Source organism: Cucurbita pepo, chromosome LG04 (genome assembly GCF_002806865.2).
Source record: "Cucurbita pepo subsp. pepo cultivar mu-cu-16 chromosome LG04, ASM280686v2, whole genome shotgun sequence".
In the NCBI taxonomy this organism is placed as follows: domain Eukaryota; kingdom Viridiplantae; phylum Streptophyta; class Magnoliopsida; order Cucurbitales; family Cucurbitaceae; genus Cucurbita; species Cucurbita pepo.
In genome coordinates, this window is record NC_036641.1 from 6379520 (window position 1) to 6404667 (window position 25148).

General features: G+C 36.7%; 5 protein-coding genes across 7 annotated transcripts; 2 read left to right on the plus strand and 3 right to left on the minus strand.

Moving 5' to 3' along the window:
• Positions 1–2930: 2930 nt before the first annotated feature.
• On the minus strand, positions 2931–6855 carry LOC111792421 (F-box/LRR-repeat protein 10). Of its 2 annotated transcripts, XM_023673876.1 has the most exons (4): positions 6551–6855; positions 6059–6264; positions 5826–5919; positions 2931–4675 (listed from the first exon to the last, which is right to left on the minus strand). In XM_023673876.1, exons 1-4 carry the CDS (start codon positions 6722–6724, stop codon positions 3224–3226), a joined length of 1926 nt encoding a protein of 641 aa, XP_023529644.1. In that variant the 5' UTR covers positions 6725–6855; the 3' UTR covers positions 2931–3223. The 2 variants fall into 2 exon arrangements, with proteins under 2 accessions (XP_023529644.1, XP_023529645.1); XM_023673877.1 differs by lacking the exons at positions 5826–5919; positions 6551–6855.
• Positions 6856–7591: 736 nt separating this feature from the next.
• On the minus strand, positions 7592–10992 carry LOC111792470 (heterodimeric geranylgeranyl pyrophosphate synthase small subunit, chloroplastic). Its single transcript, XM_023673972.1, has 2 exons — positions 10525–10992; positions 7592–8586 (listed from the first exon to the last, which is right to left on the minus strand). Exons 1-2 carry the CDS (start codon positions 10960–10962, stop codon positions 7918–7920), a joined length of 1107 nt encoding a protein of 368 aa, XP_023529740.1. The 5' UTR covers positions 10963–10992; the 3' UTR covers positions 7592–7917.
• An 897-nt stretch (positions 10993–11889) lies between these two features.
• LOC111792446 (GPI mannosyltransferase 1-like) lies at positions 11890–14903 on the plus strand. 2 transcript variants are annotated; one of them, XM_023673913.1, is made up of 4 exons: positions 11890–12174; positions 12255–12437; positions 12887–13434; positions 14391–14903. In XM_023673913.1, exons 1-4 carry the CDS (start codon positions 11904–11906, stop codon positions 14700–14702), a joined length of 1314 nt encoding a protein of 437 aa, XP_023529681.1. In that variant the 5' UTR covers positions 11890–11903; the 3' UTR covers positions 14703–14903. The 2 variants fall into 2 exon arrangements, with proteins under 2 accessions (XP_023529681.1, XP_023529682.1); XM_023673914.1 differs by lacking the exon at positions 12255–12437.
• A 313-nt stretch (positions 14904–15216) lies between these two features.
• LOC111792473 ((R,S)-reticuline 7-O-methyltransferase-like) lies at positions 15217–16434 on the minus strand. Its single transcript, XM_023673976.1, has 2 exons — positions 15667–16434; positions 15217–15513 (listed from the first exon to the last, which is right to left on the minus strand). Exons 1-2 carry the CDS (start codon positions 16432–16434, stop codon positions 15217–15219), a joined length of 1065 nt encoding a protein of 354 aa, XP_023529744.1.
• Positions 16435–19927: 3493 nt separating this feature from the next.
• LOC111792505 (coiled-coil domain-containing protein 124-like) lies at positions 19928–23883 on the plus strand. The gene is made up of 3 exons (XM_023674017.1): positions 19928–20641; positions 23427–23546; positions 23638–23883. The coding sequence occupies exons 1-3, from the start codon at positions 20084–20086 to the stop codon at positions 23650–23652; spliced, it is 693 nt and encodes a 230-aa protein (XP_023529785.1). The 5' UTR covers positions 19928–20083; the 3' UTR covers positions 23653–23883.
• Positions 23884–25148: the final 1265 nt, after the last annotated feature.

The following is a 25148-nucleotide window of genomic DNA, read 5'->3' on the forward strand; positions in this document are numbered from 1 at the left end:
TTTTTTTTTTTTTTTTTTTTTGCATAGAAACAATTTTAATTTTATCTATAAGAATTTTCAACAAAATCAATATTTATTAAATAATGATCCCGACAAAATTGGATTGTTTGAGTCATTTATTTAAATATATATTTTTAATAAAATTAAAATATTTATTTTCAAATATTTAATTAAGAAAAAGAAATAATTCAACCTTTATTTTAAAAAAATATTTATTTTTGCATAAATTAAGGAAATTGCTAATAATTAGAGGGAATATTCGAAATTTCAGACAAGGATATTCTCATATGTTTTATTATTTATTTGTTTTTATATATTGGGATTTTTTTTTCTTTCTTTATTAGCAAGTGGAAATTAACTTACATAAAAGTATTTGATTCTTTACGCAAATTGCAATTTATTATGTTGAGGGCATTTTTGTAAATAAAATATTAGCGTTTTTCTAATAAAACTTTCGTATTCGAAATCCCGATTCAGTACCTAATGGCCCCGACATTTCCTTGGGACGTAGTAAAATTATTTACTATTTACTTCTAAGAGTAAAGACTATCCCCACAAACCAATACATGTCATTTTAACATGTTTTGTTCTCGATCACATACATTGTAAGAAATTTATAGAACGCTATCTAATACAGAATTGCTCAAACTAGAACATGTTTAATTTCTTCCGGGTTATTTTTATTAATTTAATCTTGTTTTTCTTTATTTCCAAAACTACCCCTCTTATAAAAATAAAATATTTAATTTTGGGTAGTTTTTGTAAATAAAGATGGCGAATTAAAATTGATGGATTAAATTAAAAGACAAGACCGTTGGTGTGACGTGGCATTAGTTGTTGACCTGTCAAGCAATGTACAGCATTTATCATATCAAATTCATTTAATTTTACTTTAATTTTCCAAATTCGTATGATTACGTGGATTGAATTTATTAGTAGTTTTTAAAAATATATTTTTTCTTACAATAAAATTATCTATACATATATTTATTTAATTTTACAATTAACTATTATTTTAAAAATAAATTTTAAATATTTGAGAGGTAATTTTTCAAAATGAGTTATTTCACTTTTATTAAAAAGGATTAAATAAGTGACTCGAACAATACTCTGAACCGACTCAGCTAAAAAAATTGAGATTTGACTGAGTCGGGTTGAGTTTATTATTTAATAAGAATTGCTTATTATATTGATGAGTTTAAAAAATGTTCAAACTTGACTCAACCTAACACACGAACATTCCCATCACAAACTTTATTTGAAAACTTAAAAATTCACGGATTTATTAGACAAGAACTTAAAATTTGAGGATTAAACATGTGATTAAGTTGAAGATGTAAGACAGGTATTGTCCTCTTGGGATTTTTTATGCGTCTACTAGTGAGAGGTTTCCACACCTTTATAAGAGGTGTTTCATTCTCCTCCCCAACCGATATAGAACATCACAATCCAATTGATGTGGGACCCCTAACAAATCTACCCCCTTCAGGGTTCAGCGTCCTTATTGGCACACCGCCTCGTGTCTACCCTCCTTCAGGGAACATCCTCCTCACTGACACATCACCCAGTGTCTGGCTCTGATACCATTTGTAATGGACTAGGCCCACCGCTAGCCGATATTGTCTTCTTTGGGCTTTCCTTACGAACTTCTCCTGAAAGCTTTAAAAAGCGTATGCTAGGGAGAGGTTTCTACACCCTTATGAAGGGTGTTTCGTTCTCTCCCCATCCGATATGGGACATCACATAAGATGAGTAGATGACGTTTTACATTTTAGAGACGAGAATTAAAAGAATAAATAAAAGTAATGTTTAAAGATAAATGGAATTAAAAGTGAAAAAAAAAGGTTGTATCCAAGAAAGAATTCCACTAAATGAGATGATGAAATAAAAACAACCCCACGATTGAAGAATCAAGAAATGGTGGAAGCTGATGGAATGAAGAAGATTACCGACAGACGTTGACCCCAACTTTTATAATTATTATTGTAATAAGGACTTGTTGACTAATTTATAATTAAATGTTTAATACGTAACCGTTGTTACAAATTATGTGATAGCCGAGGAAAAGAGATGTATATGAATGAACTGAAACCACGTTCGAATGAGAGAGTTCTTGAAGATAAGATCATTAGGAAGATTTTAGAAAGAATTGATCGTCACTACCTATATGATAGGGTACACCTTATTTTTTAGTGGCTCAACCATAAGAACTCAATAATTAAACGTGCTTACTTTTTGTAATTTTGTGTTGGGTGACCTCCTAAAGATTTTCTTGAAATGCACGTAAGCGAGGACAAAGTTGTTGGAAAGACTCGTGTTCGTCTATAGTTCACATGATCATATTGCAAGAGATGCAGGAGAATGTTGGGACTATCCGGTGTCAAATTTTGGTTTCAAATCCTGGTTTGAATCATGGACATGATTCGTTATATATGATCAGAAAATTATGCTTTTTTTCCTCCATAGTAACACGTTTTTGTGTTAACATGTTCGAGTGTGAGTTATAAAGCCTCGTACATATGACTACATTGTTTTTTCCCACTCATTTTAGTCTTATTACAATCTCGGGTGAATATAGTAAGAGACAAAAACGAGAGGAAGCGTTTTTGAACGTCCCAATGGTGCTCGTTTGAGAAGATGATTAAAGAAAATGGAAACCGCAATAAATGGATCCAAGATATTTGACTATAATAAAAGATCCAAATAAGATAATGAAAGGCTAAATTTCATACCAGATATTTGTATATAATAAAAAGTCAAATATGATATTTATGGTAAACCGTAATAGAAGGCTAAATATCATACAAGATATTTGCCTATAGTAATAAAAGGTCAAATATCATACCTATGTAAACGGTAATGGAAGGTTAAATATTTTCAATCATACAAGATATTTGCATATAATAAAGAGTCAAATATGATACATATGGTAAATCATAATTCAGGATTAAATATCCTCAACACTGAGTTAGGTAGGATATGCAAATGATCGAGAATATAATAAAGTGCTTTTAAGCGATAAAGCTCTCGAGATTTGAATTTGGTGGCGTTTTAAAACCGTGAAGTGGATGGACATTTCATCATAACCAATCCAATAAATTATCTACAAGTACAACCATTAGGCAGGCTGGTTTATGTTGAAGAGATCAAATCAGTTTTACATACAAACCTAAGACAATAGCATAGATATGATACATACAAATAGCCAAAGACATACCTGGAATCATAGGATTAGCTCTCCATCATTTTCAGCATCGGCCATGTCGTCGTCCTCGTCGTCCTCGACCTCACCATCAAAGAGCCACTGTTCGAATTCATCCACCTCGTCGTAGTGGTGCATATAGAGAATGTCGGAGTTATCCCAATGATCGGCTCCCAACTCCTCGCCATGGCATGCTACGTGCAAGAACGGTCTACTTCTGGCTAACGCATCAACCAAGTCGCGATTTAGACTACCTGTAACACCCAACCACCTCAACCTGGGAAAGTATGGGTTTTTTAACCATTTGAATGAGAGCTGTGTAAGGCCACCACAGTTGTACAAATCCAACAACCGGAGGCTACTACCATGTCGTTGGTCTTCATTAACTTGCATCGAGGCTAATGCCATGACCGAGATATCGCCGATGAGAGGGCATTGACGCATTCGGAGTTCGGATATCGCAAACCTGCTTCTGGTCAGTTGTAAAACTGCAGCATCAGACAGATAAGGAAGGTTGGATAGATCTAATTCTTGCAGTTCTATTTTGGATAAGCCATCAAATAGAACAGTGATGGATTTATCTGTAAGCTTCTTGCAACCTCTAACAGACAAGGAAACTAACGAGTTCATAATCATGGGTCTTAAGTGAGACAATCCCGCATCACTAATATCGGACCCGTCCAAAAGCAACGTCTTCAGTTTTGGAATAGTACTGATAGCTTGAAGCGCTTCATCCCGAAGGCTTCTGCAATCTCTCAAGTCAAGAAAACTTAGATCCTTGTTCAACGACAAGTTCTTTACGGCATCGTTCGTTAGGAGACTGCACCATCTCAAGCTAACATGCTTCAAGGAAAGTGAAGTAGCAGAGATGTCGTGAAAAACTAGATGGGTTAATTGGATTCCATGGAACACCCTAAGCTTGTTTAAATTGGAGAATGTGTGCAGAAGTGTCCTGAACCCGGTGTCTGTAACACGACAAAAGCCTCCGAGACAGATACTTTCCAGGTCAGCGCATCCATCAGCCATTAAGAGGATCCCCAAATCATTTACTCTTCTAAAATAAGTTACGAAAAATTCCTGACTTCGTACCAAAGAGAGATGCTTCAATTTTGAAAGATGTTTGATTTGTTGAAGGCCAACGTTGGTCAGGTCAAAAGAAAATCTTGGTTCAATGATTGGAGCATCTTGTAGTTCCAAATGAGTCAAGGAGACAAGGCCTTTTGATATTGCACCAACCATGGCATCGGTTATGTAGTCCACTGAAAGACACAATTTTTCAATGTTAGGCCACATGGATGGGCCAACATGATTCATAGAATTACTGATACCCAGATTTTGGCTAAGCAGTTCGGTGATTGTAACCGAATAGATACAGCCAATCTCGAGAGAAGTTAATTTTTCGGAAGCCATAGCCGAGACTCGAGCAAAATTTTGACGAAGGAAAAATGAGACATCAAACATCAGGGTTAATGCCTGTTAATGAAGAAAAGACATCAATCATGAAACACAATCATGAGCCAAATAAGATAAAATTGAACTCATAAACAAGAATAGATTGTAGACTGTAGTTAGGTTCGATTAAACTATCGTACGCAACACATGGGGTTAGAGGTTATCATAATAGCACACTAAATACTTTTCTATTTGATAAAGAGTAATCTTTGGCTCAGATCAAACCCTTTTGCATAATATTTGTCATCCTTACATGATTTGAATACCTTAGGCCCCGTTATCATTTGAGAATTGTGCTCGTTTCCTTACGAATTCTTCATTGTAGTTTTCATCTCTCTTGAAAAAGAATATTTGAATCTTCGGCCAAATTCCAGAAACAAAAACAAGTTTATAAAGCTTGGCTTGAATTTGAAAACACTTTTAGAAAGTAGATAAACAAAATAAAGAAACTAATGGGTAGAAGTAATATTTGTAAGCTTCAGTTTCGAAAACAAAAAACTAAATGGTTATCAAACGGGCCTTAGAAGTTAAAACAATGATCTAAGGAGTACTTAAAATAGCCCTTGGAAGTATGAATGTTAATGATAGAATTGAAAAAACCCATCCAGAAAGATCTTAACCCCTCAAAGGTGTGTGCTGTGAAACGTAGCTGAAAAAGACTTGGATTAGCTCTTCATTCTTGCTCGATTTTCTAGGAAGATTAGCGTAACAACTATGCTAGTTACAAGTTCCAGCTCTACTTGGATCCACTTACACTCACACTACACTAAGAGATTTGGAAAACGAGAAACGTACGAGTTATTGACGATGGAAATAGAGCTTTCTGGGATTGGATTCCATAAGATCTCTAGTTGGCTTTCAGCCATTTATCACCATACTGATTTTGGTTAGATCTAGCCGATCATTTCCACTTGATCGGAAATTTCACAACACACAACAAAGACCAACAAAAAATCCTCCTCAACACCACGCTCAAGCTATGTAACAATTCCTCTAAGACAATCCATAATCGTGAGATTTTGTGTAAGAAAGAAAGCGAAGAACGCTTTAATTCGGACCATTTTAGGAAGTTTGATCTTCTTGATTATTTCCAAGACTTCATTGTTCTAACATGATTACTTAAACATCTAATTTAACATATGAATATAACAGATATGCTACTGAGTCTTACTTCCAACCGTGTGCAACCACTTAGTAACTCTTCTAGATCCGCAATATGAATTGCCCGACCTCTTTTTTCAGCAACTGAACTCAAATAGAGGGACCTGGAGGGACATAATCGACCCAAAAACCCAATAACAGCGCCATTGAAACTTACATGAAATCTCAAATAGAAATTTTACTTCATGGCAAACTAATAAAAGAGTATTTAGTTTAGCTTTTCAGGATCAAGACATCACATACCTTAAATCCTTGCAGCACCCTCCGATCTCAGACAGCAATTTACCACTGAAATCAGCGCAATTATGCAGATATAGTTCGTGCAAGGAAGGCTTCAGCAGAAGCTGGATAGCTGAATCATCAAGCTGACCACAATCTACCTTTAAGCTCCTTAGGAAAGGATTTGGAGGCAGCAGAGGCCTCAGAAATTCCACCGTTGGAGAAATTTCCTACACGAGAAAAATCAAAACGAGATAAATAACTAAACCATACAATGATCCAAGATGATGCAGCTAGCAGAACAGTCAAATTTGAGCTTCGTTTCTCTCAAAATTATCAATAAACGACCTAGCAGAGTAATTTCTTCTAAATCTTAATAAACAGAGCCAAACGATTTCCGGATTGGAGTATCCACAACGCAAAGAAAAAAGGGATCTCCAAGGGCAATAACTAGAATCTCATTTCAAAAGTTGAAATCGAGCATGAACTAGAGGGAAATTGAAGGAAAATACTTACAAGGAGATGGAAATTAGGGAGAAAATTGAGAAGTTGAGAAGCACAGGAATGGAAGGTCGTGCAGGTGGAAGCAATGGAGCAGATAGAAGGCAAATCGAGCTTGGTCATGATGGTAGCAAGGACAGCAGAAGGAAGGCGATCGAGGCTTTCCACGCTGCCATTCTCGTCCGCCATTTTCGTCTGGTGAATTCAATTCAAGCTTCTTCAACGTTGATTCAATGGAAGATGGATGCGGTTCTGGGGAGGCACCGTCGTCTACGACGACTTTATCTTGATCCACAGCCGCGCTCCGACCCGATGGCATCTTGGTCATATATATTACACAGAGTTTTAAATAAATATATAATATATAAAATTATTTTACACAATTATTTTGGAAAAAAATGATTTAATTAAATCAATAAAAAAAATATATTTATATTAGATAATTGATTAACAAATAATTAAAACCATTCAAATTTACGTTATATTTAAAATTTTCATATTTACAATAATACCCCTAAATTTTTATACAATATTATTGAATTTTCAAAAGTTTCGATAATACACTTTAACCTAAAAAAGATATATAAAAAATATCCTTACATAAGATCGGAATGTAAATCGTGATCATTTTATTTTAAAAATACTCCTAAATTTTCAGAAGGGTTTAAAAAATACCTAGGAACGAATTTTAAAAATACCAAAAATGCCCTTGAACTTCCATAAGTTTCATTAATATTCTTAAACTTTCTCACCGAGTTCAAAGATACCCTCACTATTAATAAATGGACGGAAAGTTGTTACAACATTTTAAAAATATCAAAAATACCCTTAAACTTTCTTATAAGATTCAATGATACCCTTGCTGTTAGTAAAGGACAGAACCGTCATTACAACATTTCTAATTCCTTAACTTTCAAAATTTTCATTAATACCCTTAGACTTCCTTAAAAAGTTGAAAGATATCCTCACCATTAATAAATGGGCGAAACCGTTTAAAAATTACCCACAAACTTTCAAAAATAGCATTAGTAATCGAAAACACGGAGACAACGAGACAATAAGAAAGGTAAACCTTAATAACAACTCTACCTATACATCAAGACAATGGTATTAAAAACTCTTCTTCATACTTCATTTTTGGTATTCATATTTGTTTGGTTGATACCTCTACTATCATGAAAATATCAACGCATCGATAAAACTTACCACTCTAACTCGATCTAATGAGAACTTTTCTCCAGCTCTTGGGTCGGGATTCCGTGATTTCTTCAACATCGTCCTGTCCTGTTCGTGTTGACTTAATATTTCCCAAAGAAAAGGACTTTCTAGTTTATATATATCAAGGGACTTGTAAACTCTCCTAGTTTTAGGATCTCTTCTCATCAAGTTGAACTTTCTAAACTGAAACTCCTATCAGCAGCATAATCCACAAAGCTGTACAAAGGCATCACTCGGTCTCCATACTTCTCAAATCCTTCCAATTCCTTCTTTGCTTTGGTCCTCAGCTCCTCTGCCACCTCCTTGGCCTTCTCAATCCCATATACTCCAACATAGCTCTTCCCTTTTCTCTTCTTACTCTCGTCGGTTTGATCGAGTTTCTTTGCTTGTTCTTTCCGAATATCGTCTACTACCTGATACAACACGCCGACCGCTCTTCCGTACCTTCTCAATCTCTGTACCTCATGGTCTTCTGCTCCAGCTAGAAGTCCTCCGCACACTGCGGAGCATTGGCTCATTTCACCAAATTTCTTTTCTTGGACGAATTCGATGGAGTTGGGGCCTCCCTCAAGGTCAAGAAACTGTCCTGCTGCCATGCCTCTGGAACCAACGGCTTTGGCAATCTCGGCAACCACACGGAGCAAGCGGGACTCGGGAACGAGGTCGAATGGTGTGTGTGAGACAATGTGTTGAAAGCCAAGGGGAAAAAGTGCATCACCAGCGAGAATTGCCATGTCAACACCATAAACTGTATGGTTTGAAGGTTGGCCGCGACGTGAGGGATCGTCATCCATGCAAGGAAGGTCATCATGGATCAATGAAGCTGCATGAACCTGCCAAAGGATCAATGATCAATTTAATACACTAGTTTGAAGTGTGACAAGAGCTATTAAGAATAACCTAGCAACATGCAGTATATTGTTACAAAGGAGATGATGTTATCCGCATCGACTTTGATATCGCAAAGAGTCAATAAGCTCTCTCAATTCTTAAAACGCTAAAACTGTCTTCAAGAGTGATTAATTTTACTCTTGAATGTTAGATTTCACATTGCATCTCGCCATAACTTGTTTTTCATTCGAAGGGAGGTACATAATTCGGATTTGGGTGTTTTTTTTAATAGTTCAACAACATGTGGAGATGAAGGGAGATTCAAACCTCTGACGTCTTAATTAAAAGCACGTGCCTTAACCAAACCAAGAAAAAGAGAAGTGCACAAATATAGTATAAGGTAAGAGAGCATACAAGTAAAGCATAACTGGAAAAGTGTATATAATACAGAATATGTTCCAACACTACTAACAAGTTTGGAAGTGATTTTGAAAGGATAAGAATCACCTTTTTCATGTTCAAAATCACCTCAAAACATGCCTATAATTATTCAAAAACAATTTGATGTTTGATTTCACACTCTTAAACACATTTTTCATCCAATCAAAATTGATTTTGAAGTGTTGAATATGACGAATCTAAATCACTTCCAAGCAGAGGACGCCTTATGTTTTCTATCAAATTCTCTATCAACCACAGTCCTTTGAAGGGTTCTCTCACATTTATTCTTCCGACCCTTCACTCATTTAGAGCCTAGCCAGTGTAATTCCCACATTTTACTAATCTTGGACATGGTTGGATGATGGAAGTCCCACGTCAACTAATTTAGGGAATGATCATGGGTTTATAAACAAAGAATACTCTCTTCATTGGTGTGAGGCCTTTTGGGAAAGCCCAAAGCAAAGCCATGAGAGCTTATGCTCAAAATGGACAATATCACACAATTGTGGAGAGTTGTGTTTATCTAACATGGTATCAGAGCAATGCCCTAAACTTAGTCGTGCCAATAGATTGGTAAATCCTCAAATGTCGAACAAAGGACTCCAAAAGAAAAGGAGTCGAGCCTCCTCGAAGGCAGTAAAAAATGACAAAGACTCCTGGAGTCTTGCCTCGATTATGGAGAGGCGTACTTTGTTCGAGGGGAGGTATTGGATAGGCGTACTTTGTTCGAGGGGAGGTGTTGGATGATGGAAGTCCCACATCGGCTAATTTAGGGAATGATCATGGGTTTATAAACAAAGAATACTCTCTCTATTGGTGTGAGGTCGGCTAATTTAGGGAATGATCATGGGTTTATAAACAAAGAATACTCTCTCCATTGGTGTGACAATATCATACCATTGTGGAGAGTCGTGAGGTCGGCTAATTTGATCATGGTTTTATAAACAAAGAATACTCTCTCCATTGGTGTGAGGCCTTTTGGGGAAGCTCAAAGCAAAGCCATGAGAGCTTAGACTCAAAGTGGACAATATCATATCATTGTGGAGAGTCGTGTTCATCTAACAGACATGAGAATAGAAATCAACTCACGTTTTGAAACGTATTGAATCATTGACCTATAAACCAGAATGCACAATGTAACAGACTGCGAACTGAACAGTATTTTATAGCCTAAAATGTTGCGCCCCCCTCCCCCCATCCCTCAAGTTTGTCCAACCTAATTCCCAAATCAACTTGGCTGTTCATACATACAAGTTTAATTCACATCTGGAGATTGATATGAACAGCCAGTTTAAGTAACTTACCACTTAGAGACGATTGAAAGAACTATTACAGAAACTAGCAAACGTAATGTACACAAACATGAAATCATAACCGCAAGTGAATATTCGAATCGAGCAATTTGTAGTCAAACTTCGTTAATGTCCTAAGAAATAACAGAACACGAGAATTAAAGCGAATCTCAATCCAGAAACGTAAAATTAGGAATGAGAAAGAACCATTTCGAGAGCACAGGCGGTAGGGAATGCAGCGAGGCGATCGACGCCGAAGAGCTCACAGGCGGCGACGCACATAACCGGAGGAGCTCGCTTGGCTCCGTTAGCCAAAACCGAGTAACGCATAGCTTCGTAGATCTGGTCGGGGTACTGAATGGGAACAGCTTCATCCAGCTTCTGGTTGATCTCGAGAATCAGCTTTTTCCAGTACGTTTTCAAATCAAACTGAATCGATTTGGCTTGAGAAGAAACCGCTGAAGAAGAAGAAGATGATGAAGAGCATCGAATTGAAGCCTTTGTTCCAAAATTCATTCTGAGAGAGGATGCCGCCATGATCGAAAATGCCATCGTCGATGCTCTCCCTCTCTTGTTCTCTGTGAACTTTGCGGTCGAAAAATGGAGTCTGAAAGGACGGTGGATGTCTGAGAGGGATAAGCACATGGAAGACGACGCAATTGCGGGCCATCAGCATCTGCCATGGATGAGTAAGACGTGATGATAAAAACTAAACTATAACTTATTTCTTTTTTTTATTTTAATTTAAATTATTTAATTATTATTTTAATTTCAAAAGTAAAATTACAAAAATTTAAAACTTTATATTTTGAATATATTTTAAAAAATTGTTTTTTTTTGTAACAGCACTGTCACCCTAGACATTTCACTCGAGAGATCGACCAGGTTTAGTGGAACAAATTCTGGAAAACCTAGAGACAAACGAGATTTTGCCTAACTTTTGTTAAACCAACATATTCTTGTTGTGAAAGCTCGGGAAACACCTCTGATTGTTCCATCTTTTGTTCGAGATTAGCTTATTGAAGAACGGTTTGATATATTGAGATCCTCGATCCTTCAAATAGACGTTAAACGAGCTTTGCAAGCTTCTTTTGCTAACCATGGTTGATTTGTTGGAAAACTGTGCATTTGAACGAATAATACATTTGCACACTGTTTATGAGTCATCCTACCTATCGACCTTACTGGGTCTAGGTCTAAGACTTGGCTCGAGAACCGAAATATAAACACGAGCAACAGTTGTACATTGGCTACGCGCTATTCCACGACTGAACTCTTGTCCTCGATTCAAGACTAGACCTTAGAAGCTCACAACATGCACACGATAGAACTATGCACTACCCCACGTTTGAACCTCCTTTGCTCGATTCAAAACTAGACCTTCGAGACTCACAACGTGCACTATCGGACCGTGGACATTAGTTTGCCAACCCTAGGGAATCAGCTCACCGACATGTCGGCTTGCTTTGGGCCCAACCTTCATGGCCCGTGGGCTTCAATTTCCTCGCAAGCCCAAACCTTCTATCGTCTCCCTCATTTGACCTCTCGTCTTGTATTTCTGTACCCATTTCTACTCTAGCAGAGCAATGGCGTCCTTCAGCTTCGGCTCTCTGCTACTGCTCTCAGCGGTTTTCAGGCTGGGACTTATCTTCTACGGCGAGTGGCAGGATGCGCACATGGAGGTCAGATACACTGATGTCGATTACATCGTTTTCTCGGACGCTGCTTCTCTAATGGCGTCGGGAAAGTCGCCCTATTTGAGATCCACATATAGATACTCACCATTACTTGCGTTTTTGCTCATACCGAACTCTATCTTCCATCGGTGTTGGGGAAAAATTCTGTTCTCAGCGTCAGGTGCCTTCAATTTTTTCAATCGATTCGTTACATTTTATTTATCTTCGGGTTTCTATGTTAATTGCCTTGTTTCTGTCTAGATTTACTCGTTGGATTCTTCATACGTACTATTTTGAAGAAACGTGGAGTTCCTGAAAATTTATGCATCGGTTCTGTTATGGTTTGGCTTTTCAACCCGTTTACGTTTACCATTGGCACCAGAGGGAACTGTGAGCCTCTTGTTTGTGCAATGGTTCTTAAGATCCTTTTGTGTCTGATGAACGGTGTAAGTTTCTTTTCTCTTTCAATCTACATTTGGAACTGTGCCAATTAAGCGAAATCGGAAGTAATTTGTAGTGTCGACAATTGGTGGTGCGAATTTAATTTTTTTGCTTCGAGACTGGGAGATATCGTCATTAGATGTCGCAGGATCTTGCATATTTCATGATATTCATAGTTCTTATTTTGAATTGTAAGCTGCAGGCTTGATTAAATTTGTGTGAAGAAGATTTTGTAATTTTCAAACAATTTGCTATTGCTAAGATTCAACGTAAATGTAACGTAACTTCACAACATAACCAGTAACTTTGCACATTTAGTTCGAAATTTCTGATAGAAACTAGAAAGATTCCCGGTTTCAATTGTGGGATGTTGCTGTTTATTAGGATATTGGTGAATTTGTTGGTAGATTATCCATTTTGTAGTTTAGTATAACTCTCTTTTCCTGTAACAGGCCAGTTGCTACAAGCTGCATTTTGGTATGGACTCGTCGTCCATTTCCGAATCTACCCGATCATCTATGCCCTTCCGATTCTTCTGATTCTCAATCCAAATTTATTCAAATCTGGCATGAACCCTGCTCTTCAGAAATGGAGTCAGCATGATGAAAAGGCTCCTCAGAGAAATTTACAATCAAGATTGGCTTGTATTTTTAGTCCATGGTTTCTTTTGAAATCCATAATGACTAAGGAGAGGATACTTTTTGGCCTCATTTCTGGTTTGGTGTTCATCTTCTGCACTGCATTGTTTTATTATCTATATGGTTGGGAATTCTTGCACGAGGCACTGCTCTATCATCTTACACGTACTGACCCAAGGCACAATTTTTCAATTTATTTCTATCACATCTATCTTCATCATGAGCTTGAGTTCTCTGTTGTGGAGAAGCTCATTTCATTTCTACCCCAGTTGGTAGTGCAGCTCGTTCTCATTCTATCATTTGCTGAAGATCTTCCATTCTGCTGGTTTGCGCAGACCGTAGCCTTCGTGGCATTCAACAAGGTTCGTGTCCAAATCCCTTTTTAGATCTTAAGAAGTTATGGATAGAGCTAAGATTCCTGTCAAAACATGAGTTTTTTCAAGTTAATTGCACTTTCTGTTAAGATAACACGTTGAGTTTTTGCAGATGTAGAGTGTTAGCTGGTTTATTTTGTGCATGTCAGCTAGGTTTAGTTAGGTTTTTGTTGTTCTAGTGATGAGTATTCTAGGGTATTGTTCTTATTTTAAAGCTGGCAGGAGTTTTCTTCTCAAGCCTTTATGTATGGCTGAATTGGGTTTCTCCTGCAATTTCTCTCATTTTCTTATTTCGGTTATGATGAAATCTCGAAACTTTCGGTATCTACTTGTGTAACGGCCCAAGTCCACCGCTAGCAGATATCATCCTCTTTGGGCTTTCCCTTTCGAGGTTCTACTCAAGGTTTTTAAAACACGTCTGTTAGGGAGAGGTTTCCACACCCTTATAAAGGGTGTTTCGTTCTCCTCCCCAACCGATATGGGATCTCACAATTCACCCCCTTCAGGGCCTAGCGTCCTCACTGACACTCGCTCCTTTCTCCAATTGATGTGGGATCTCCACCAAATCCACCCCCTTTGGGGGCCAACAACTTTACTGGCATACCGCCTCGTGTCTACCCCCTTCGGGGAATAGCCTCCTCACTGGTACATCGCTCGGTGTCTGGCTCTGGTACCATTTGTGACGGTCCAAGTCCACCGCTAGCAGATATTATCCTCTTTGGGCTTTCCCTTTCGGGCTTCCCCTCAAGGTTTTTAAATCGCGTCTGTTAGGGAGAGGTTTCCACACCCTTATAAAGGGTGTTTCATTTTCCTCCCCAATCGATGTGAGATCTCACAACTTGAACCAGATCATTGGTATTGTCTTAATGCTTAATTAAGTTTTTGAGAAGCTCTTCTAATGCTTAATTAAGTTTTTTGAGAAGCTGTTCGTATTTGATCAACAGGTGATCACAGCACAATATTTTGTCTGGTTCTTCTGTCTTCTACCTTTGATTCTTCCTTGGAGTAAGATGAAGCTTAAATGGAAAGGCGTGTTCTCGGTATCGATCTGGACGGGAGCACAGCTTCATTGGTTGATGTGGGGTTACTTGCTGGAGTTCAAGGGAAAGAATGTGTTGATTCAACTGTGGATGGCTAGCATCATGTTCTTGGCTGCAAACACAACCGTTTTGACCTTAATCATTCACCAACACAAGCTCTCAGCGCTTTTCATGCTACCCAATAGCACAGCCGACAAGACAAAGAAATCCAACTGATGATGTATGTACTTTGTGAGTTGAATGATGGTTTTAATGATATAATTGTTCACAACTCTCTTTTTGTTGTCAATTTTTTAGTAGCTTTGAATGATACTTTTAAGAAAAAGACGTAATTTGGAGGTATTTTTCCTCCGTGTATGCAAAGTTTGTACGTAGATGCTGGTCGTTTGAAAATGAAATTCTTGATTGATTGGATCAGTCTCTCTAATGGGGAGAAATGGGAGAATTGTTAGGTTATGGAGAGGAGATTGATGAATTGTTAGGTTATGGAGAGGAGACGCTTTTTTTTTATTAGTCAATAGTTCTAACCGTTATAAAGTAAATTGTCATAAATAATAAATAGTAAAATGTTATATCGAGTACACGCCCAAAGACTTGAGATAAGAGTACATTTGAGAAAAAGAACGAGAGAATCAAACATACCGATTACATATGAGAAAAAGATCAAGAGAATCAAAACACATATGGATTGAGACAATAGATGTAATAAGGAATCCATTTTTTCAGTCCTTTATGGGAAGCACTCGATAACTGATTGGATAGCTTGAATGCATGTAACAGTGAATCGACTAAAACCAGCTGCATTAATAACATATTCCCATTCTTTACGTGTTCTTTCTTTGCCTCTGCTAGTATGAGCCATCATCACCAAGTCCAACATCAACCCAACATCTGATTGCTCGGTTTCTTCTTTTTCATCGATTACTGCATCAACAATGATCACTTTACCTGTGTTCTTCGGAATCGCCTCCTTACAATTCTTCAAAATAGTAATACATTCTTCGTCGTTCCAATCATGTAGAGTCCACTGCCATCAAACATATTTCAAGTATGATTTAAACAATCTCTACCTTAAACTCGAAAATTAAAAAACCGTCACAATCGCACTCTATTGAGCTTCACAACACAATTATGCAACATCTACGACCCGACCCGACAACAAAAAAACATAGATACACACCTTAATGAAAGCAGCATCAGCATTCGGAACAAAATCAAACATATCACCAGCAACATGCTCCACACGTTCATACACAGGCGACGTAGAAACAACGTGAGAAAGATCGAAATTAATACCTCGAATCCACGAACACGCCTTAACAACAACACTCAAAGTAGCACCATTTCCTCCACCCACATCAACCAAACTCCCAACCCCATCAAAAATCCCTTGACAACCATCAAGTATAGCAGCCACAACCAGCCCCGTAGAGCACCCCATGGCCTCATTAATCAGCCCATTATGCTTTGGATTAGCCGCAGCATAGCCCCACACATCCATGCCATGCGCAGCCTCAAATGGGAACCTGCCGCCACTCTTGACGTGCGCGCTCAAGTTATGCCATGCTGCAAGCATCGCCGGGCTGGCTTCCAGCAGCATGAAGGGGGCCAAGCTGCTGCCGTTCTTGGTGGCGAGCAAGCGCGATAGAGGCGTCTGAGCATAGCCGATCAGGTCGTCGGATATGGAATATTCCTTGAAGATTCCTCGACGGACAAGGAATCTTAAGATTCGATGCAGGAGAGGTGAAGAACAGTGTAGAGTGGAGGAGAGTTGGGGCAATGTCATGGGGCCGCCATGGTCTTCAATGATATCAGCTATTTGAAGCTCTATGGCACATTTTATGGCTGCCATTTCAGAGAAACCAAATATGTATTTCCACATTTGGATGATGGCTTGCCCATCTTCTTCTTCCTTCTTCGACAACGATTCTCTCTCGCTGCGTTCCATTCGATCTCATTGATATCAACCCTTTTCAATCTACCTTCATTATATAGACGTTCGAAATTTGCACTTTATCTAAAAAAAATATCTATAAAGTTTCAAAAGTTTCAATAATATCCTTTCACTTAAAAAAAATTATTTTAATTTTTTTTATTAATATATTTTAATTTTTAATTTTTAAAAAAATACCCGTGTGAACTTTGAAAATAACCTTAACACTCTTAATATTTAAAAAGTTTTTATTATCTCTTTCTCGGCATTGATGTTTTTTTAAAAGTTCATAGATACTTTTAAAATATGGTATTAACTGCTCTGTCCAAGAGTATATTTGGACTAAATTCTTTTAAAGTATTTTGAGTGAACTTTAAAAATTTAAGGGTATTTTTAATATTATTTTTTAAAAAAAAAAATAAAAATTTTATTGAAAATTTTAAAAGCTATAGAATATTTACAAGATAAAAAGTATAAAGTTAATTAAATTTTTTAATATATATATATATAAATTGATGGTGGAATTCCAGACAGTAAAATGATTTATTTTTTGAAAATTAATAATTTAAATATGAAAAGATATCCAATTATTTCTGGCTTTGTCGGGACTTTTGTTTTTTTATTATTTTTTATTTTTTATAATTAAAATAGTCGGTGAGCTTTAAACTGTTTCAATAAAATCTTTAAATTCTAAAAAAATTATTAATTTGTGATGAAAATCTTTAATATTTTACTTAAAAATATTCTTAAATTTTTAAAATTTTATTTACGTCTTTAAATTTAAATAAATAAAAAATTATAAAATACTCTTATTATTAATATTTATAAAATCTTTTTTTTACGAACCTAAATTATTTATCTATATTTAAAATAATTAATTTATTTTAATTTATCTCGAGTTAGAAAAATAATAATTAAAAAATAAATTGTTTATAATTTAATGGAAAGATATTTTTTTATATAAAAATATAAACCATTTCTGTCCCAAATTTAATTTTTTTAAAAAATAAAAGGTAATTATTTAAAAAATTATAACTATAGCTAAATCGAAATAATTTAATAATTATTTATCTAATACTATGATTTTTTTAAAAAGTTATTTAAATCATATTATTGTTGATTTTTTGCTCAATTAATTTTAAATTAAACCTAAAATTAAAGGGTCACGTAAATAGGGTTAGAAGAAAGTCGACTTAGACTTCTCTCGAGACATCGACACATGAGCATGTAAAGTGCACGCCCCCCCCCCCCCATGGGCTCTGTCTAATCGGGCCAGGTTAAGATGATCTTTCGGACCTCTTAGCCAAGTCGCTCTTTACTTGGGCCCAACATTGTCCCGGCTTGTGTACGAATCTTCGTTTAGTCTCTATAGTTCAAAATCACCCGTAACGTACTAACTCAACCCCACTGCTTGCATATATATAGTCCTCTTTAACTCATTACATATTACCGCCGTCAGACCGTTCATACCCTTGTAAGAAAAGCTTCGTTCTCCTCTCCACAGTCCACCTCCTTGAGCCCAACATCCTTACTGGCACACCACCTAGTGTCTAGGTCTAATTCCATATGTAACAGTTCAAACTCATTAGTAACGAATATTGTTCGTCAGTTTTCACACTCTTATTCCGTTCTCCTCTCCAACCCACGTGGGATCTCATACGTAACAATTTTTTTTTAAAAAATAAAAATTATTTATTTTAAAATAAAACTTACTTTATAAATTTTAATTAAATCATTTAATTGAAAGGGATTTCTTTTTTATTTGTCTTTTATTGACAATATGAAGTGGAGAATCTTAATGAAATCTTAATCAAACTTCTCCCACATATATATATATATATATATTAGTTATTTAATTAATATTAAATTTCTAATATATAATTTTATCCTATTTTTTTTTTAAAGTGATTTACGAACCTAATCCCACGTTAAGTAATGCAGTTAGGTACTAATATTCTACAATATTTTATAAATGATTCGAGATTTTAATTGGTATGTACTCGTTTAAACGAGCTTGTAGTTTTAAATTCTTGTTTCCCCGAAATTATTATATAAGAAAAATAGTTTTATTTTTATTTAAATTTAACGAACGTTATTTTTCGAAATATAAGATGAAAGAAGTTTATGTTTTGAATCTCACGTATTAATATAATTATTAGTCTAATATGAATGTAATTCAATTTAATAAGATTTAGTAACATTTCTTACCGTTTTAATTATTGAATTGTAACGACCCTAAATTTTCTTATTTAATTTAAGGTTATTACTATACCTTAAATACAAAATTTAACGACTTGCATTGAATTTTCTCATTATAAATGCAACACGTAAAAAAAAAAAAAATTTGAATTAAATATCCTGTATTAACCTATGGTTTATTAATGCGATTACCATTCAACCTATACTAATAATGCAAACGTAATACAATCTATACTACGAATGCAAATGAAATTCAACCTATACCAACTTATACTATGAATGCCAATGAAATTCAACCTATACCACGAATGGAAAACAATCTATGCATGTGCCATGGTCACAGAATTTGGCGATCCTTCATCTTTTTATATAATAATAATAATAATAATAATAAATAATGGAGACTCCTTTTATGTATATAAATAAATAAAGTATATGTTAAAATACCATTTTGGTCATTGATTTTTTTATGTAATTTTAAATATTTAAATAAAATAATTATATATATTTTTAATAAATCTCAAAATTAACACTCGAAATTATTGTTCGATTTAAAAAAAATAAAATATTAATAATAATTTTTCATTCAAGAAAATATATAAATTGAAATATATTTTCAAAATTTATAAGATTAATTTTAATATTGATTGGAAATATAGTTTCAGGGATTGAAATTATATACTCTAAATTAGAACAAATTCAATTAGGGTGCCACATATTCGCGATTTCATTACTGTCATCGTTGATTGGTGACAATTCAAGACCTTTGAGTGCAGAATCATCTCCAAAAATTTCGGTTACAATAAGTATATGCTAAACGTGAATGTTAGACGAACACGACTCTCCACAGTAGTATGATATTGTCCACTTTGAGCATAAGCTCTCATGGTTTTACTTTGAACTTCTCCAAAACGCCTCGTACCAATAGGGAGAGTATTCCTTAATTATAAACCCATGATCATTCCTTAAATTAGCGGACATGGGACTTTTATCATCCAACAGTGAATACCACCAGAAGCTACTTGCACCCCGAGTGGTGTGACTAAGCGAAAGTGGGCCCTTCTTCTGTCCCGAAAAATGATTCATCGAAACAATGAATCACCATCAATTTTTTTAATACCTAAATTGGACACTCCATATATATATATATATATATATAATTTATATATTTATTTATTTATTTAAACTAAATTAAACCTAAATAAGTTTATAGTTGAGTTGATAATTCAAAACAATTTTAATTTTTTAATAAGAAAAGAAAAAAAATGAAATGTTAACCTAATTAAATTTTTATCTATAGAATTTGTATAATTTCTACAGAAATTTACTGGTCGGGGTTTGATTTGGGCAGCTGTTTTCCGTTCGCGTTATTTGAAGAACTGGGCGGAATCCTCGATTTCCTGCAATTCGATCGATCTTCATCGTCGTCCTCGTCTGAGACGATATCAGAGCTCAAGAAGCGACGATGCCGAAGAAGATGGGCGTAAACAGCAAAGCTGAGGCGGCGAGAGCACGCAAGAACTCCGCTGAGACCGATCGCAAGGAGCGGGAGACTCGGGAGAAGGCGGATCAGTACTGGCGTGAAGCTGAGGGTCCCAAGTCCCGTGCTGCAAAGAAGCGAGAGGATGAATCTGAGAAGCGTGCTGAGGCCGCTGCTCGCAAGGCGGAGGCACGCCGCTTGGCCGAACAGGAGGAGAAGGAATTGGAGAAAGCCATGAAGAAGCCTGACAAGAAGGCGAATAGGGTTTCGATTCCGGTCCCCAAGGTGACCGAAGTTCAATTGAGGAAGAACAAAGAGGTGGAGCAAGCGGAGCTTCAGAGGAAGGCCGAGGAGGCTAAGAAAAAGCTGAGCCGGACGGCGGAGGAGGAGGAGTATGAGAGGATGGTGCTGGTGAGCAATACCAATCGGGACGATTCTATTATTGAGGCCAGGACGGTAGAAGACGCGATTTCTCAGATATCTGTTGCGGATAATTTACCCGTGGATAGGCATCCAGAGCGACGGCTCAAGGCCTCATTTAAGGTGCGGCTGCTTTCCCTTGTTCTTACAATTTTAATATCGAAACGAATACAGAACTTCTATATAACCTTGATTGTTTGTTATCTCGCTCTGTGTTCCTTCTCGCCGTTTTCTAGGTTTGATGGTTTAATCCTATTTGTTAGAACTTATGTTAATAAACAATCAATTAGGAAATTTCAACCAGAAATGGATTTCTGGAAACGATATATTGAAACGAAGACTGGATCATAGAAGCTTTATTAGCCATTCAACTATGGTAGTATGAATGTTGGGCACATGTTATCTTGGCCTCAATATTGTAAATAGCTGGAGGCCTGCTGCAAATTTTTTAGCGAGTTATATTGTTGTAATCTACTGCAAATCGAAATCGAATAGAACAGCTTCTAAATTTTGAAATGGATTCTGTAGGAGTAAGCATTGTATCAATCATCTTTGTCACTCATTATTACATAAGTAATCAACAGTTCAGGTAGCTTGACTTCTTGTGTTGCTGCTTCTCTTAGGATAGAATATGTCTACTGGTGAGTGATGCGAGGAGTTGGATTGATTCTGTGAAGGGAATTAGTTTTTGTCGACTTCCCTTCACTCTTATTTGCTCTTGGATTGTGCTCTTTATACCCCGCTGTGAGATGCCACATCGGTTGGAGAGGGGAACGAAACATTTTTTATAAGAGTGTGGAAACCTCTCCCTAGAAGACGTGTTTTAAAAACCTTGAAGGGAAGCCCGAAAGGGAAAGCCCAAAGATGACAATATCTGTTAGTGGCGGGCTTGGGCTGTTACAAATGGTATCAGAGAGCCAGACACTAAGCAGTGTGTCAGCGAAAACGCTGGTCCCTGAAGGGAGGTGGATTGTGAGATCCCACATCGATTGGAGAGAGGAACGAGTGCCAGCAAGGATGTTGGGTCCCGAAGGGGGGTGAATTGTGAGATCCCACATCGATTGGAGAGGGGAACGAGTGCCAACGAGGACGCTGGACCTCGAAGGGGGGTGGATTGTGAGATCCCACATCGATTGGAAAAGGGAATGAAACATTATTCATAAGGGTGTGGAAATCTCTCCCTAACCGACGCATTTTAAAAACTTTGAGGCAAAGAGGACAATATCTGCTAGTGGTGGGTTTGGGCTGTTACCCCCCTCTTTGCATGCACTTTATTTCTGATATGATATTTGTCCATCTTCAGAATGTTTATGGTGATGGTACCTGTTGGTAACTTGTCTGGTTCTGATCTTTTAACATAGTTACTTGTGATCTCCCTGAGATGCTGTTTTTTCTTCATAGCTTTTATGATAATGGCTTTTGTCTCCAACCAAAAAAAAATTTAATTTCTACATCTATGTTTTGAATCGATGGGCTTTCTGATGTTATCTCAGCTCCTATCATGTGGCAAGTAGAATTAACCTGTTTCTACACTTATGTTTTGGATAGACAGCCTTTTCTGATGCTTCTCAAATTTTATGACAGCTATCTAACATTTCAATATATTTTCACTGAATTTTCACTTGTATTCAATGCCTAATGTAAGATCCTACGTCGGTTGGAGAAGGGAACGAATCATTCTTATAAGAGTGTGGAAACCTCTCCCTAGTAGACGAGTTTTAAAACCTTGAGGGGAAGCCCTTGAAGGGAAAGCTCAAAAAAGACAATATTTGCTAGCGGTGGACTTGGGCTGTTACAAATGGTATCAGAGCTAGACACCGGGCATTGCCAGCGAGGACGCTAGGCCCCGAGGGGGTGGATTGTGAGATCCTACATCGGTTGGAGAGGGAAACGAAGCATTTCTTATAAGGGTGTGGAAACCTCTTCCTAATAGACGTGTTTTAAAACCTTAAGGGTAAGCCCTTGAAGAGAGCCTAAAAAGGACAATATTTGCTAGCGGTGAGTTTGGGTTGTTATACCCAGGTTTTTTTTTTTTTTTTTTGNTGTGTAAAGAATCATGTTAAATTATTTGTTCTTGTTTGAACAACTTGCATTTTTCTGTTCATATCATCAACTAAATGCTTTGTTTCACATTTAAAAAAAAACTTGCCCCCTCCTGAGAAGTTCATAGATTATCGATCAACTATTTTGGATGGAGGTGAAGTAGTTAATTATTCATAAAATTGAGACCACAAGCTTTGGAAACATGAAACTCAGGATATGCTTCATCTAAATCTATTGCCTACTAACTCAATACTGCCAGTGAAAAACTCCTAACAATAATAATAAATGAATTTCATCGGGGTATTTAGGAGCATATTAGTCATCAGCTTAGGAATTTATCGGTGGGAGATGGTTGTAAGTAAGGTGAGACTGAGATAGAGCGGATGAAGAAAAGCTGTGGTTTGTTCATTTGAGTCTAGAGGGAGGTGTCCAAGTTCCTCAAGTTACCTAGGATATTTTATTGTACTTTTTTTCTTCAAGTTTCCACTGCAATTTCAATTATTTGGTTCTCGACCTTGGATCGTAGGAAGGTTTTGTTGGAATTATACGAAATACCGAAAGGAAGAAGTAACTTCAGTTAAATTAAACCCATTTGAGTCTAGAGGGAGGTGTCCAAGTTCCTCGAGTTACCTAGGATATTATTGTACTTTTTTTCTTCAAGTTTCCACTGCAATTTCAATTATTTGGTTCTCGAACTTGGATCGTAGGAAGGTTTTGTTGGAATTATACGAAATACCGAAAGGAAGAAGTAACTTCAGTTAAATTAAACCCATTTGAGAGGATAAAATTAAAACCCTGATGTTTCCTATAAAATAAAAATGTACTGTTACTGAGTTTTCTTTCCCCCTGGTGTTCTGATGATTAGGCTTTTGAAGAAGCTGAGCTCCCCAGGCTGAAGGAAGAGAAACCTGGTCTTACTCACAATCAGTACAAGGACATGATATGGAAGCTATGGAAGAAGTCTCCTGACAACCCTCTTAATCAGGTAGCTTAACGTACAAGTTTTTTTAAAGAACATTATTCTGGCTCTCCTTCTTCCTTAGAACCGTGCATGCTTTTAAATTTTGTGGTGGTAGGTTGCAGCAGAGTGATTGGATCCATGTCCTTCAACAGGGGGCAGGCTGGACTATCCCTTGAGTTTTAAGTCTATTTGCTAAACTTCTGTCATAGTTCATAATCTGACCAATTCCTTTTCAGTTCAGTTGTATCCTGGAATGTTTAGATTGCTAATGGGTCTTCGCATACTATGGCATGGGTCTCTCGTAAATGCATATAAATAGATTTGGGTCCTGTGTTGTACAATAAGAATCAATATTATGACCTTGGTTCTGTTGCATTTGGTGCATAGGCATTTAAGTGAATCCTTGAGGTTTTAAGAAATGGTTTGGTTCGTTTCGATCTTACCTCGGAGATTCCGAAATATGGTACATTGGTTTAGAGGCTGCATTTTGGAAGTCATAAGGTTTTAAGAAATGGTTTAGTTTGTTTCGATCTTACCTCGGAGATTCCGAAATATGGTACATTGGTTTAGAGGCTGCATTTTGGAAGTCATAAGGTTTTAAGAAATGGTTTAGTTTGTTTCGATCTCACCTCGGAGATTCCGAAATATGGTACATTGGTTTAGAGGCTGCTTTTTGGAAGTCATAAAGAAGGATATAACTTCTTGATGTTTGTCTCTAATCGACTATCTAAGCAAAATACTATGATCTAGATGTGAACCTTACATGCTAGAGTGCTTTTTCCATGTCGAGGTATACTTTTCTCTTCTCTTTGCTTTCCATCCATTTAAGTGCTAAATGATGTGAGATCCCGTATCGGTTGGTTGGAGAGGGGAACGAAACATTTCTTATAAAAGTGTGGAAACCTCTTCCTAACGGACGCAGTTTAAAACCGTGAAGTTAACGACGATATGTAACGGGTTAAAACAGACAACATCTGCTAACAGTGTGCGTGGGCTGTTACAAATGGGCGGTGTGCCAACGAGGACGTTGGCCTCTAGGGGTGGATTGTGAGATCCCGCATCGGATGGAGAGGGGAACGAAACATTCCTTATACGGGTGTGGAAAACTCTTCTTAACAGACGCATTTTAAAACCGTGAAGCTGACGGTGATACGTAATGGGTTGAAACGGACCAAGGTGTGTTTGGTCTGTTACAAATGTCGTCTGGGTTATAAAGATGTTCGTTTTTCTCTACTCATTCATGGATGCTTGATGCCAATCAAATGGCAAGATCAGAAGCGCTCGCTTCTCGTTCTAAAGTTCTTTTTTAGTGCACTCTACCTTATCATTGTTAAACGTAGGGCCTTCTACTATGTTATTCCTCTCTTGAGTTGTTCTATCTCTTTAATGTTGTAGCTAAGATAGATAATTATCGTTTAGGCGCAAATCTGTGATAATTATTATCAAGTGAATTCGGGATAGTTACCAATCTTTCTTATTTTTCATACAAGTTTCCCACTTTTGATGGATTCCGTTTTCTTTGAATGAAATAGTTTTAAATTTTGATACAAAAAGTTTCGAGAATAGTTCAATTTACGAGATGCTCCCTTAGATTTTTTGTGTTTTTGGCCATATGTGGTAAGGTCA

What these genes read in the sequence shown, in the direction of transcription:
- LOC111792505 (XM_023674017.1), top strand. Translation starts at nt 20,084, where the DNA reads ATGCCGAAGAAGATGGGCGTAAACAGCAAAGCTGAGGCGGCGAGAGCA. An exon ending in GGCTCAAGGCCTCATTTAAG is followed by an intron (nt 20,642 to 23,426) that starts GTGCGGCTGCTT and finishes TCTGATGATTAG; the next exon opens with GCTTTTGAAGAAGCTGAGCT.
- LOC111792446 (XM_023673913.1), top strand. Translation starts at nt 11,904, where the DNA reads ATGGCGTCCTTCAGCTTCGGCTCTCTGCTACTGCTCTCAGCGGTTTTC. An exon ending in AATTCTGTTCTCAGCGTCAG is followed by an intron (nt 12,175 to 12,254) that starts GTGCCTTCAATT and finishes GTTTCTGTCTAG; the next exon opens with ATTTACTCGTTGGATTCTTC. An exon ending in CCTTTTGTGTCTGATGAACG is followed by an intron (nt 12,438 to 12,886) that starts GTGTAAGTTTCT and finishes TTCCTGTAACAG; the next exon opens with GCCAGTTGCTACAAGCTGCA.
- LOC111792421 (XM_023673876.1), bottom strand. Translation starts at nt 6,724, where the DNA reads ATGGCGGACGAGAATGGCAGCGTGGAAAGCCTCGATCGCCTTCCTTCT. An exon ending in TCCCTAATTTCCATCTCCTT is followed by an intron (nt 6,265 to 6,550) that starts GTAAGTATTTTC and finishes TTTCTCGTGTAG; the next exon opens with GAAATTTCTCCAACGGTGGA. An exon ending in GTGGTTGCACACGGTTGGAA is followed by an intron (nt 4,676 to 5,825) that starts GTAAGACTCAGT and finishes CTTCATTAACAG; the next exon opens with GCATTAACCCTGATGTTTGA.
- LOC111792473 (XM_023673976.1), bottom strand. Translation starts at nt 16,434, where the DNA reads ATGGAACGCAGCGAGAGAGAATCGTTGTCGAAGAAGGAAGAAGAAGAT. An exon ending in CTGATGCTGCTTTCATTAAG is followed by an intron (nt 15,514 to 15,666) that starts GTGTGTATCTAT and finishes GTTTGATGGCAG; the next exon opens with TGGACTCTACATGATTGGAA.
- LOC111792470 (XM_023673972.1), bottom strand. Translation starts at nt 10,962, where the DNA reads ATGTGCTTATCCCTCTCAGACATCCACCGTCCTTTCAGACTCCATTTT. An exon ending in CCGCCTGTGCTCTCGAAATG is followed by an intron (nt 8,587 to 10,524) that starts GTTCTTTCTCAT and finishes ATCCTTTGGCAG; the next exon opens with GTTCATGCAGCTTCATTGAT.